Source organism: Malaclemys terrapin, chromosome 5, assembly GCF_027887155.1.
Source record: "Malaclemys terrapin pileata isolate rMalTer1 chromosome 5, rMalTer1.hap1, whole genome shotgun sequence".
NCBI lineage: Eukaryota > Metazoa > Chordata > Testudines > Emydidae > Malaclemys > Malaclemys terrapin.
The window spans coordinates 14,628,136-14,642,926 of NC_071509.1; the positions used below are offsets into that span (position 1 = coordinate 14,628,136).

The window sequence follows — 14,791 nt, forward strand, 5'->3', positions numbered from 1 at the left end:
TCTTTTCAACATACAAAAAACGGCTACCACTTTGCTCCTCTTTGGATAGCACTGTGCTACGTATACCAATGAACCAGCCATTATATAGATTCCTGGGTTGTAGTGTGGGCTACCTAGCACTATTGCTACTCTGGAGTGAAGGAATTCCTCCAGCAAGCAACCCTGTTCTGAGAAGTTATGACCAATTTCTATATAAACCTGTTTACAGCAACAAATCCTGCAATCCAATCTCTATGATCTCTCCCTGGTTTGTATGGTAAACCAAACTGCTCCATGGGCAATAGCAATGCCCAGCATTGTACATCTAAAGCGAATAAAGCTGGAATGCCCATTTTCAGCCCTGATATCCCCCAGATGTTGTTTATAGATCGTTCCAGTTACAGACTGTATCTGGGGTCATAAACACAGTTCTCCCTAGTGGAGGAATAGACCTACTACAGGAACTAGACCAATTCCAGACTTCACTGTAAGGCTTCCACTGCAGAAAGTAGTAAATGAGATTTTGTGGCTAGTGCTATGGTGCTTCCTGTGATGACTGGCTTCAGAAGCATGTATATCTGTCAATCAACCTCCCAGTGCTGCAGCGTGGGATGCAGCCCCATCTCCTGCTACTCTGAAACCTGTCTATCCTATGGGGCCGTCAAGCTGTGCTGCTTTAAATGAGGGAAATTTCAGAATAGTCCCGTGTCGATTTTATAAGGCACATTGATGGGCACAGAAAAATCCTTCATCATCATCATGAGAAACTGCTTTAAAAATGATCTAAAATGAGGGACTCTCCCTCTAAAAACTGGGTAAGACTTGGTGGCTGGTCTGAATCCCCATATCCTGAAGAAGACGCCTGAAGCGGTTGAAGAGTCAGGGATTATTTTGGAGTGGATGTGATCACAATGCATTGTCACACAGTGGGACAACGTCATGACTTTGCTATGCTAATGTTATGATACATTGTGTTGTGTCACCTTGTTCTCCTGCTGGACCAAAGAGGTAAAGTAGCAGCCACCAGTGGCCACCTAGGATTACATGAATTATAGCCACTTTGCTTTCCTTCTAGCTGCTCGGAGACAGGAGCTAGAATTTGGGGCAGAGACTGTCCTTTTGTTCTGTCTGTACAGTGCCTAGCCCAATGGGGTCCTGGTCTAACAGGGCAGCAAAACAAATAATAACAATTAATAACAACTTAGATCTCCTTTGGCTGGGAGCAGTATAGGGACTATGATACACAGCCGGGCTAACAGAGGTGGCAGTAACCCCCCAGCCAGTTCGTTACGTTGTTAAAGCTAGCGCTGGTCGGCAGCGATTTGAAATAATCCCAGGGAACAGAATGAAATACCCTGGGTTCTATCAAGGGAAATGTGCGGGGCACATGGGACCGTCTCCAGATCAAAGCGGGGCCTGCAGGCAGCCAGTGGCGAGAGAGGCTGGAGCCAGAGAGAAAGTGAAAACACCGACGGGGCTTGCAGAGCTGTGGGTGCGCCGAGCCGTCGATGACTCCTGGTGTCCTGCCCAATCCCCTCGGCAGCCGCTCGCTGGAGCCCCTTTGGCGTGAGCCGCTGCGCGGAGTGAGGCTGCGCTGAAATGCCGAATGGCTGAGCCGCTCGCTCTGCTCATTCCGGTGGGAGCCGCAGACAGACATATTCAGGGACGGAGAAACAGGGGGACCCCTCCCTGGCAAGAGAGCGGCACCCTGCACACAGCGCCATGGTGTCATGGATCATCTCCAGGCTAGTTGTGTGAGTAGATTGTTTTCTGTATTGTTCACCGCAATCCAGTCCGCCCCTTGCGTTGCGTGTGTCTCAGGTTTGCGGACACACTGTGTGCAGGGCATGTCTTGAATGCTGTTGCTATTAATACTAGATCATGACTAGTCAACTAAATTTAGCAGGTTGTTACTAATGGTTCGTTTGGCTGGACTGGGGGGGGAAAGGGGAAGGATTATTACATGGATCAAACCGTATTTTACACCGTGGGAAAATTACAATATGAAAAAAAAAATTGTGATCCTCTGTGGTACAGCGCAGGAGAAAAACCTTTGCCAGCCAGGCATTCGTTCTGCGTTTATTTGGAGGTTGCTGAATAAGCAGGGTGGTTTGCACGGCTCTGTGCTTTGCAAATCAAACCACCGGGGCTGGGAAGCGGAAAAAAAACAAGCACCAAAGGAAAATAAAAAAATTCAACTTGATTTCAGCGGCACCGCTTTGTTTATTGGAAAATGGCACATCTGGCTGATAATCGCTAGGGGGCGCTGCCCGGAGGGGGAGGCGAGGAGCGGGCAGTGTCATTTTGTAATTACCTGTCATAAAAGGGAAATATCAAATTCTCCTACCCTGTTGGCACCCCCAGCCCAGAAAACCCCCAACCAAACCTATGAATCTAACGTGGGGGGGATCCTGTAGCCTCCTCACCCTTGTGCCAATTCCATGCTTTTTAGTGAGTGCTCCTGGCCCTACTGTAGGTTGGGAATATGTAAGATTTCACTGGGAATGCTTCCCAGGCAGAGAGAGAGAGAGAGAGAGAGAGAGAGAGAGAAAAAAGAGCAGCAGCACATTCCCCATACAGCCCAATTTGCTGCATCTCTCCGGGAAGAGACTAAGGAGCATTTAGTGGTACTCTAAGGGGTTTATGGTTAAGGTGGGGGAGCAGAGGGGCTGATCTGTTGTCATATTTTCCCTTCTGGAATGGTCAAGGTTAGAACACTGATCAAATCAACTAAATTGGTCATTTTCCTGTCTGGGCATTAAACAGACTGAGGTGGACACAAGTGATGCTCTCAAGTCATGGTGGTTGATCAGTTGCAAGCCTGTCGCTTTCTTTGTTTGCAAGAAGCATGCAGGGATGTTGCACCATCAGCACAATTTAGAAATGATATTTTCAAGGTCTGCCTCTGCCCGATGAAATTAAAGACAGCTAGTATCCCCTTGTCTCTCTGTAATCCTCAGAAGCAGGTCACATTCAGAGGTGGAGTTTTTCTGGTTTTCCCCAAGTAGAATTATGGTGTCTTTTCCTTTAAGCCTCCAAGTTATATGATCTGGATCCATCTGCAGCTGTCAGTAACTGTTGGGTTTGCACTTTATTCTAGGGAAGCATGTTAAATATTTAAATGATTTAATATGAACAGTAGAACTGGGCAGATATCATTGGTAATAATATGAGACATTTCAAGGCTTCATTCCATGTCATACAAGGCTGTTTTGGACCCCCCCCCCGAAATCGGTTTATCACCACATGATCCAACAGAGTTCCCAGGAACAAAGAACCAGGTGGAAACCAAAGGAAAGATGGTAATTTGACTTAGACTTCAAACACATGATTTCACAGAACACACCCTGTTTGATAGAAATCTTATTGGGGCAGGATATTCAGCATTTGATATCTGCAGTAACGCAATTAACTGAACACGGTCTCATCTGCTTTCTCCAAATGGCAGGTTGGGTGTCAGCTCTGAAGTTGGAGGGCCCTACTATTGATTTGTTCTGTTTTAATTCTGATAATAAATCATAGGATGGTGGAGAAACGTTGCAAGGAACTGTAGTAATCCAAGCTCAGTTACCTCTCCCTTTGTGCAACCAATTAGTTTTAATACATGCCACATGTCTTAAGATCTAATCTAATCTCACTAACAGGCTATGAATTTCCCGTTCACCCATAGGTGCAATTTTCTGTCTCACACTGCACGTGTGACCTTTGGATCATTACACATGCAGGCATTAACACACTGTAGTCTAGTTAGGGATATTCTGTGCCCATCCCTTTGATTTGTTGGTTCTCTGTTGAATCCTGGTTTACATTCATAAAGGGGAGTGTTGCATTATGCTCTTAGCACTCCACCTCACTGCAATAGGCTTGGAATCAAGTCCTTAATGGGACTGCAGCTCAGTTGATCTCTAGTGATAGAGAGCTCCACAGTAGGCAAAATAATGCCTTGCCCAGGCTCCTGGGAGTTTTCACTTTGGCAGCCTCAGCATCCCTGTTGTCTGTATCTATTTTTCTAAACCACATCTTGCTACAGATTAGTTGACAGGTGTGTCTCATCTGCTTAATATTACTAGTGTTATCAAGACCCCTTGTTCTAGGTGCTCTACAAACACAGAACAGAGACAGTCCCCAATAGGGAAGATCTTCATGATTACTTTAAGGGCCCAATCCTGTTCTCCCCTTGACTCCAGTGGGTTTTGCCACTCATTTCAAGTGAGTGAAAAAATGAACATCCTCTGAGGCCTAACTTATTGTGCATCCTGGAGATGTTTGATGCTTTGCCCTTGATTGAGACATTCTAGAAATACAAGAACAAAATTGCACCATTATTAATAGGTTAGTGACAGCAAATTATGCATCAGGTTTCAACAGAAAGAACATTTCATATACCACCTGTGTCTGTTTCCCCATCTGTAACATGTAGCCACTGCCCGCTACTGGATGGAATCCGAGTTGATCAGTGGTGTGTCCTATTCCCTATATTGCCTACAATTTTAAAGGAACTGTCATGCTGTCTAGAGTAATTCACGACTGTAAGTGCCAATCTCAGGCCAAAAAACAGGAGTACTTGTGGCACCTTAGAGACTAAAATTTATTTGAGCATAAGCTTTTATGGGCTACCGCCCACTTCATTGGTTGCACAGAATGGAACATACAGCAAGGTATTTATGCATACAGAGAACATGAAAAGGTGGAAGTAGCCATACCAACTGTAAGAGGCCAATCGAGATAGCTGTCATCAGCAGGAGAAAAAAAAAAACTTTTGAAGCTGGTGGGTATGTTCTATAATTAGATTTCACCAACCCAGTAACAAAATGTTAACTCCTGGATCACTGTAACAGTCTTACCATGGAGTCAGAGTCCCCTTGGGTACTTCAGTCTATCTTGCTACTCAGGCATGTGGGACTTAGTGATAAATAGTCACTTACACGTAAAGTAAATAATATTCAGGTTGCTCCCAGTCTCAAGAGATCCTTCCCTCCAAACAATTTGTACCTTAGATCTCACACCAAAGATTGCTAACTAAGCATTTATTAACTAGAAAAAAGAAATTAGAGTTATTCACAGGTTAAAGCAGGAAACAAAAACAAGTGAGTTACGATCCATGGTTCCAAAAGGTGACAGACCTGTACTGATCTCTCCACTGAGATTCTTAGAACTAACCCAGGTTGACCCTGGAGAGCTCTACTTTTGTGAGCATCTTTATATGCCCTTCCCTCAGAGCTCAAACTAATGAGATGAGGGCTCCTGCTCATAACTTCATGGGTTAATGGAGCAAATCAATGGAGTTTTTGGTCCTACAGTGGACCATTTACTTAGCTCTTCTCAATGGGTAAGGGAACCACTCTTCCTGCCTAGGTTCACAAGTTCAGAGCAGGCATTTTTACAGTTGTAAAGCAAGACTTACCTATTGCCTTATAGCAGTGGTCCCCAAACTTTTTAAGTTGAGCTCCCTCTTATTCCAGTGTAATCTGCTTGCACCCCCTCCCCAGGAGCTGCAGTTAGGGCTGGAGGCAGGAATAGGGCTGGAGCAGAGCTGGGAGGTGCTCCCATGCCCTGTCACTCCTCCAAACATTCCTCTGTACCCCCTAGAGTAGCATGCCCCACAGTTTGGGGACTTCTGCCTTATAGGAGGAGATACAGACACCACAAGTAAGATTAATGCATGCAGCAATTTACAAGCATTTTAGAGAGTTGTCACAGGGTCCACTCACAGCTAGGGTACCTCTTCCTGGTTGCTCTGGGGATTAGTTCTTTGCAGCTCCAACACCTCTTTCTGTCAGTTCCTCTCCCAGTTTCTTTTTCTCTGAGACAGGGTGCTCCTTCACACTCAGCCCTCTAGAGTAGGAACGTCTCTCTGTACAAAATGGCAGACTTCCCTTCACTACCCTGACTGTGCTACTCCTTCAGTGGCTGGTGGTAGAAGCCAGCCCAACCACTTACTCCAGGTTCTAGTCCATGGACCCTATCTCTAGGGACAGTGACCTGCTCACTGCTAGATTGTGTTGCTCTTCCCCTGGACACCTTCCTACATCTCAGCTCTACTTTATGGTTCCCCCAGCCTTCTGCATTTACCAGCCTAAATGCCCTTCTCCTAGGGAGCTATAATTGCAGGGTACCTAGCACTGTAGCCCTAAACACACCTCCCTTCTCCTACAAGTGACTGCAGACTATTTTCCCTATAGCCCTTCTCTGTTGTCAGCTTCCTGGCTTTATACCAGTCCCTACTGCTCCTCCCCAACTGGACTCTATCCTCAATCAGTTCTTTAATCCCTGGCCCTTCCCCAGGTGGAGTTTATCAGGTTAATTATCCTCATTTACTGGCTCTGCCTTGTGTGGGGTAAACATCCCATCACTAGTGTAGACACCAAACTCATTCTTACAAGTCTAACACCTGTCGGAAACAATATTAACATACAAGGGAGCTGATCTGATTTCTAGCGTGAGTTTGTCAGTGCTCAGCAAGAGTTGGCATCTGATTTACCAGCATCACAGGAGGTGCTCCTTTACTTTAAGTGATAGGTGCCTGTAGTGTTGGAGTAGATGGACTGGAATTCTATCTTTGCTGTTGCTGTGACGTTCTCATTGGCCAGGGTGTGCAGCATGATGACTGCTGTGAAGCCCTAGATGCCTGTTCTGCCTCCCAGGGGAGGGAATTAGTCTGCAGAAGAGAAGAGTGAGCGAGGATTTGATAGCAGCCTTCAACTACCTGAAGGGGGGTTCCAAGAGGATGGAGCTCAGCTGTTCTCACTGGTGGCAGATGACAGAACAAGAAGCAGTGGTCTCAAGTTGCAGTGGGGGATGTCTAGGTTGGATATTAGGAAACACTATTTCACTAGGAGAGTGGTGAATCACTGGAATGGGTTACCTAGGAAGGTGGTGGAATCTCCATCCTTAGAGGTTTTTAAGGCCCGGCTTGACAAAGCCCTGGCTGGAATGATTTAGTTCAGGGGTTGGCAACCTTTCAGAAGTGGTGTGCCGAGTCTTCATTTATTCACTCTAATTTAAGGTTTCATGTGCCAGTAATACATTTTAACGTTTTTAGAAGGTCTCTTTCCATAAGTCTATACTATATAACTAAACTATTGTTGTATGTAAAGTAAATAAGGTTTTAAAAATGTTTAAGAAGCTTCATTTAAAATTAAATTAAAATGCAGAGCCCCCCGGACTGGTGACCAGGACCCGGGCAGTGTGTGTGCCACTGAAAATCAGCTTGTGTGCTGCCTTTGGCATGCATGCCATAGGTTGCCTACCCCTGATTTAGTTGGGATTGGTCCTGCTTTGAGCAGGTGGTTGGACTAGATGACCTCCTGAGGTCTCTTCCAACCCTAATATTCTATGATTCTATGAATTCATTAGTTAATATTTGAACACATTTTGAAGATGGAAAGTGATGTAGAAATGCTTGGTACAGTATTATGATATAAATCCTGTTATTTTCTAGAAGCATGGAAATAATCTATATGCTGCTTTTTGCATTGGATATTTTTCCTGTGCTTGGGATCACACAAATAAAAAATTCTGCTCCAGCTTTGGAAGTTAGTTCAATATGTCACCTTCTCTGTGAAAAACCTTTTGATTTTTAACACATGGAAGATGGGGTGGCCAGACTAGATCAGACCACTGATCTAATGACGTTGCAAATTGTAACTTGGGTACTGGAATCCTTGTAGCAATGTACTGAAAGGTGATCTGCAGATTTAAAATAAATTAGATTTGTGCTCTGTTGTGTTACTTTATGATGTGAAGAAAGGGCCCGAGCAAGTGGGCTTTTTTGTTTAGTTTTTTTTCCTTTTTTTAACTGTGGAAATATCAGAAATGTCATGTCTGATATTTTCTGGTTTTGCTGGAGAACTTGTTGGAGGTCTCAGAGATATTCATTGTGTGTTGTCATCTCATATTGAAAGGATGGGGATATTGAATGTAACAAGCAAGTGTTCAGTGGAGCTAAATGGGTGTTAACACAAACAAAAAGCAAAGAGTTTTTCAACAGAATGACTAAAAGTTCCTGCTCCCGTTCAATTGCTTAGCTTTCACTCTTTTGTGATGTCATTTCAATAGCTCTCCAATTGCCATAGGCGTCTATGGTAGGCTAGATCTGAGGGCCAAACCTTCCACAGGTGTAAATCACTATAGCCACTGATTTCAGCCATTGATTTCAGTCAGAGGATGCTGATTTATACCAACCAAGCCCTCAATTTTTAATATAAAACACAAGCAGAAAAATACCCAAAATATTTTTCATTGACCAGCTTTTTCAGGCCTTCTATACACATGATAATGAAACAACAACAACAAAAAAGGCTCTAGCCCAATTTGTCTTCCTTTGCAGACCATCTTTAATTGGGAGCTGTATGATTGTGAAAAGGAAGCCAGTTTGCCGTGCCAGCCCTAGGAGACATATTAGGAGTGTGGGTGTATGTTTTGGTAAGGCCCAATAAATTAGATCTAGGCCTTTGGGCAGCTCAGTATCTGAGTGTATCCCACTGGTGAGTGTGTTACAGGTCCTCCGCTGTGCCAACCTCAGAAGCTTGGAGTTGTTACAGCCCCCAATTACAGGGCTTTGGTTCAAAGTGTAGCAGCTTCTGCTTTTAGCTTTGGAGAATTCCAGTTCAATCCCTGGCGTGTCAGCCAAGAGGGCACTCATCCCAAGAGCATTAGCCTGCCCCTCACCCGATGGATTCCTCCTCTGCAAAGAGCCTTCGGTCCAATCCTTATGCTGTTTTCCATTTGTTGGCAGATGACATGGAGGAGTTGTGGCATCAGTGAAGTGAAAGGCATGTCACATACCAGCTGCTGGGCTGTGGCTGCCACTTAGACTGTGCCATGCCAAAAGACAGCATTGGCATAGCAGAGCATGAGTAGCCAACCTGGGTTGTGTGATGGTTTTCGTAGAACTGCAAGCTTTATATGAACCTAAGCGCAGCCTGGGAAAAGGATAGAACACCAGCCATGAAGTGAACATACAGGGTTTGCTGGGCTAAGCGCTGCTAATAAATGCACCACATAGGAAAAAATGAATGTGACCCACAGAAACATAACCCGTTCAGAGGTTGCATAGCCCTTGTCACAACTCGCCTCACTCCTATGCATGCCATATGCCATTACTTGCTGCAGTGTCTGCTACTTTGCTTAGGGGGACTGTAACCTGCTGGTAACAGTAATTGACAGAGGAGGATCCCACAGCATTTAGTTTGCCCTTCATGTGATATGTGGGCATTCAGTCTGGGATAATGCTATCGTCTGATTTGTCAAATGTGACCTAGATTTTCTTGCACAAACATGAATGTGCTGTAAATGTTAGGCCACCTCTACACTACAAACTTTGGTCAAGGCAAGTTAAGTCTGCATAAAGCTGCCTCCGTTAGCATATCACTTGCACACTTGGCTCCTTGCATCAGCGCTGCGCATACTCACCAGGAGTGCTTGTGATGCACCATGGGTAGGTATCCCGGTGTGCAACCCGTCACCGGCCAATGCACAGTCTTTTGGGAAGTTTTGGTAATATACAGTGGGGCAGAAACGAGTCACATAGGTGTGACTGAGAGCAAGGGGTCAACTTCCCAGTGTGTAACTGTCCCTATCTCATAATGTCATCTATAGTCCATAATTTTTGTGCCTTTGTTTAAAAATCCCATGAACCCGCATGGCCCTTCTTGATGTCAGCTGTATCTGACAGCAACATGGAAGCCTGCACAGCTCTGTGCTATTTTCATGAACGTTGCAAACATAGGACGCATGATCCTCCAGTATTTGCAGAACCAAAAAAGAACCAAATCAATGGAGAACATGACAATTTCTGGGACATAGTGAGAACCAATTCAAGGTTGTTGGGGTTCATGGATCAGCAGCAGATGGTGGAGTGCAGCTTCTGGGCCAGAGAAACATGCACTAAGCAATGGGATCGCATCATAATGCAAGCTTGGGATGATGAGCACTGGCTGCAGATCTTTCGGATGCACAAGGCCACATTCCTGGATCTGTGTGCTGAGCTCACCCCAACCGTCCAATGCAGAGACACCAAAATGAGAGCGGCAACTATAGTGGAGAAACGAGTGGCGATCGCACTGCAGAAACTTGCAATGCCACATTGCTACCGGTCAATGGGAAAACATTTTGAAGTTGGAAAATCCACTGTGGAGGCCACTGTCATGCAAATGTGCAGGACCATTAATTGCCTCCTGATACGCAGGACTGTAACCGTTGGCAATGCGCAGGCCATAATGGATGGATTTTCAGCAATGGATTTCCCGAACTGCAGTGGAGTGATAGACAGCATTCATATCCCTGTTTTGGCACCAGACCACGTTGCCACAGAGTATGTCAACAGAAAGGGATCACCGAGGATGCTTCACCGACATCAGTCTTGGCTGGTCAGGGAAGGTGCATGATGTGCACATCTCGAAGAGCACAGGATTGTTCAGAAAGCTACAAGCAGGGACTTCCTTTCTTGAAGAGCAGATTACCATTGGGAATGTTGAAATGCCAATAGTGATATTGGGGGACTCAGCTTACCCCTCGCTCCCGTGGCTTCACTAGCCACCCTGACAGTACCAAGGAAGGATTCAACTACTGGCTCAGCAGGTGCAGAATGACAGTTGAATGCACTTTTGGTAGATTGAAGGGACGCTAGCGTTGTTTACTCACAAGATTGGATCTCAGTGAAAAAAAATCCCAATGTTTATAGCTGCCTGCTGTGTCCTGAATAATATCTGTGAGGCAAAGATGCTGTCAGGGTGGAGGTGGAGCAGCAGTCTGCTGAGTTTGAACAGGCAGACACAAGGGATATTGGAACAGCTCAATGTGGAGCTGTATGGCTCAGGGAGGGTTTTGACAGAGCACTTTAACAGTGAGCCACAGTGATGTATTGTGGTGTACTGTGCTCTACCTGGGCCTGCTATTTATTTTATTATTAGATGGACCTATTTATTTTGTGGTGCTTGCTGCACATTTATGATTATTACACTGTGTTTGTCATCGATCCTATGAGGTGTCACCCTGTACAGTAACAAGCAAGTGGGTGCTTTCAGAACTGCTAGGCACTCTGCAGCATATGTTGTGAATTAATAAAGATTAATTATTTTTGAAATAGTATAATTTTATTCAGCAACAAAACCAGCGCAAAGAAAAATCTGTGCAATTTAAATGAAAATACATAAAAAACTGAATAAGTTAATGGAACAGAACCTAACAAGGGGAAAGAACAGTGAGAGCCCTGGTTGGTGTATGTGAAGCTGTGGTTGTCCTTAATGTCCCCTGGGGTGCAGTGGTAGAAGTAGGACAGCGGTGGAGTGTTAAGTGGGGGTGTAGGGAGATGCTGACGTGGAGTTCTCAATTGACTGCAGCGGGACATGAGCCTGGGATTGTTGAGCTTGTGGTCCACAAGAGTTTGCAGCATCTCTGCTTGCTGCCAAAGAACCCCCATTATGTCCTGGTGCATCTCCCTCTCCTTTTCCTGCTGGGACTTTCTGTCCACTTTTTTCTTCTCCAGGCTGTCTGCAATATTCATCCTCCAGGCCCTTCGCTCACTGTCTGATGCAGCGCTGGCTTGCAGGATCTCCTTGAACATGTCATCCTGAGTCCTCTTCTTTCTCCCCCTTATCTGGCTCAGGTGTTCAGCGGGTGTTTAGGGGGGAGCCCTGAAAGCCACAATGGCAGCAGCAGCAGATAAAACAAAGGTACTATTGTCAATATAGTCCCAATGAAAAGCAGAAGTTAAGATTCAGAACTCCCCTCCCTTGCTCTCCTAAAGTTTCAAACAAGACATGCTTATTGCTGTTTCTGCTTTGGAGTGCTCGTGCCCGGAACCACTCACAGCACCAGTCTTGGTGCGTATGGCCCATCAGGGCCAAGGGAAATGAGGGAATTGCTCAGTTGCATGAAACTATGAGCAAGGCCGGCTTTAGGCCGATTCAGCTGATTCGGCTAAATTGGGCCCCGCGCTAAGAGGGCCCCGCGCCGCAGCTCTCCACCCCGCCCCCAGCTCACTTCCCCCTCCTCCCCTCCCCTGAATGCTCCGCTCCCTGCTCCTCCCCCTCCCCTGCTTCCCGCTAATCAGAGGTTCGTGGGAAGTCTGAAAAGAAGCAGGGGTGGGCAGGCAGCACCAGGTAAGCTGGGGTGGCGGGGGGCGCGAGAAGGGCTCCGGGAATGCGTGGCTCAGTCTGGCCCCGGTTCCGGCCAAGCGCGCCGGCCCCAGCGGCTCCGGGCCGGCTTGGCTCCAGCCCGGCACCTGCGTGGTGGAATGGCAGTCACGACTGGAGCAGAGGTATGGAGGGGTATGTACTGTTTAGGAAGGACCGGGACAAAGGTAAAGGTGGGGGGGTGGCACTGTATGTCAATAGTGAAATATGCTGTAAAGAAATAATAGTTGATGGAATAGATAACACAGAGTCCGTCTGGGCAATACTCACACTGGGTAAAAGGACTACTAGAGCCTCTCCGGGGATAGTGCTTGGAGTGTGCTATAGACCGCCAGGATCGACCCAGGATATGGATAAGGAACTATTTAATGTGTTTAGAGAAGTAAATACTAATAGAAACTGTGTAATTGTGGGGGACTTTAACTTCCCGGATATAGATTGGGGAACAAATGCTAGTAGCAATAATAGGGCTCAGATGTTCTTAGATGTGCTTGCTGATCAATTCCTTCATCAAGTGGTAGCTGAACCGACGAGGGGGGAGGCCATTTTAGATTTGATTCTGGTAAGTAGTGAGGACCTCGTTGAGGAAGTGGTAGTAGGGGACAACTTGGGCTCCAGCGATCATGAGCTAATTCGGTTTAAACTAAATGTAAGGAGTAACAGAATTAAGTCAAAGACTAGGGTTTATAATTTTAAAAAGGCCAATTTTAACAAATTAAGGGGGCTGGTAAGGGAAGTGGATTGGGCAAACATATTAAAGGATCTAAAGGCAGAAGAAGCCTGGGATTACTTTAAGTTAAAGATGCATGAGCTGTCAGAGGCCTGTATCCCAAAGAAGGGAAAAAGATTACTAAGCAAGAGTTTTAGACCGAGCTGGATGAGCGACCGACTCAAAGGGGCGATTAGGAAAAAACAGAAAGCGTACAAAGAGTGGAAGAGGGGAGGGATCAGTAAGGAAACTTACTTTAGTGAAGTCAGAGAATGTAGAGGTAGAGTGAGAAAGGCCAAAGGCCGTGTAGAGTTAGACCTAGCGAGGGGAATTAAAAGCAATAGTAAGAGGTTTTACAGCCATGTCAATAGGAAGAAAGCAAAGAAAGAAGAAGTGGGACCGCTGAAGACTATAGCTGAAGAGGAGATTAAAGATACTCTAGGCATGGCTCAATATCTCAATGAATATTTTGCATCGGTGTTTAATGAGGCCAGTAGAGGTATTAGGGATATTAGCACCGTGACAGAGGGGCATACAGGATGGGAGATTACCATATCCGAGGTAGAAACAAACCTTGAACGCCTTAATGAGGCTAAGTCGGGAGGACCGGACGATCTTCATCCGAGGATATTGAAGGAATTGGCACGGGAAATAGCAGGCCCATTAGCGATAATATTTAATGAATCTGTAAACTCGGGGGTGGTCCCATTAGACTGGAGAATAGCTAATGTGGTTCCTATTTTCAAGAAAGGGAAAAAAAGTGATCCGGGTAACTACAGGCCTGTTAGCTTAACATCTGTAGTGTGCAAGGTGCTGGAGAAAATTCTGAAAGAGAAACTAGTTGAGGACCTTGAGGTTAATGGCAATTGCGATAAATTACAACATGGTTTTACGAAGGGCAGATCGTGCCAAACGAATCTGATCTCCTTCTTTGAGAAAGTAACGGACTTATTAGATAAGGGAAATGCAGTGGACCTAATATACCTGGATTTCAGTAAAGCATTTGATACTGTACCCCATGAGGAATTATTGGTTAAATTGGAAAACATGGGGATCGATATGAAAATCCAGAGGTGGATAAGGAATTGGTTAATGGGGAGAATGCAGCGGGTCATATTAAAGGGTGAACTGTCAGGTTGGAGGGAGGTTACTAGTGGTGTGCCTCAAGGTTCGGTTTTGGGACCCATTTTATTGAATCTATTTATAACTGACCTCGGAACCGATTGCAGGAGTGGGCTGATAAAGTTTGCGGATGATACGAAGGTGGGAGGCGTTGCAAATTCGGAGGAGGATAGGGATATTCTGCAGGGAGACTTGAATGAGCTTGTGAATTGGAGTGTCAGAAATAGGATGAAGTTTAATAGTGGAAAGTGTAAGGTGATGCACTTGGGGACGACTAATAAGAATTTTAGATACAAATTGGGGACGCATTGGTTAGAAGTAACGGAAGAGGAGAAGGACCTAGGGGTCCTAGTAGACCGCAGGATGACTATGAGTCGACAATGTGACGCGGCGGTGAAAAAAGCCAATGCGGTCTTGGGATGTATTAGGCGAGGTATATCTAGTAGGGATAAGGAGGTCCTGCTTCCATTGTATAAGGCGCTGGTGAAACCTCATTTGGAGTACTGTGTACAGTTCTGGTCTCCCATGTTTAAAAAAGATGAACTCAAACTGGAACGGGTGCAGAGAAGGGTGACTAGGATGATTAGAGGAATGGAAAACCTGTCGTATGAAAGGAGACTAGAGGAGCTTGGGTTGTTTAGTCTGACAAAACGAAGGCTGAGGGGGGATATGATTGCTATCTTTAAATATATCAGAGGGGTAAATACAAGGGAGGGAGAGGAATTATTCCAGCTTAGTACTAATGTGGACACGAGAACGAATGGATATAAACTGGCCGTGGGGAAGTTCAGGCTTGAAATTAGACGAAGGTTTCTGACCGTCAGAGGGGTGAAATATTGGAACG

The 14,791-nt window shown here is 45.6% G+C and overlaps 1 protein-coding gene across 4 annotated transcripts in view; it reads left to right on the forward strand.

Moving 5' to 3' along the window:
• The first annotated feature begins 1,481 nt into the window (after positions 1 to 1,481).
• The window catches only part of REEP1 (receptor accessory protein 1), a 101,685-nt gene continuing 88,375 nt past the window's right edge, over positions 1,482 to 14,791 (forward strand). For 2 of the 4 annotated variants that reach the window (XM_054029771.1, XM_054029772.1), the window contains exon 1: positions 1,482 to 1,733. In XM_054029771.1, the coding sequence (XP_053885746.1) occupies positions 1,702 to 1,733 (32 nt within the window). In that variant the 5' untranslated portion in view covers positions 1,482 to 1,701. The remainder of the gene's footprint in view (positions 1,734 to 14,791) is intronic. The other 2 variants (XM_054029773.1, XM_054029774.1) reach the window with 2 other exon arrangements.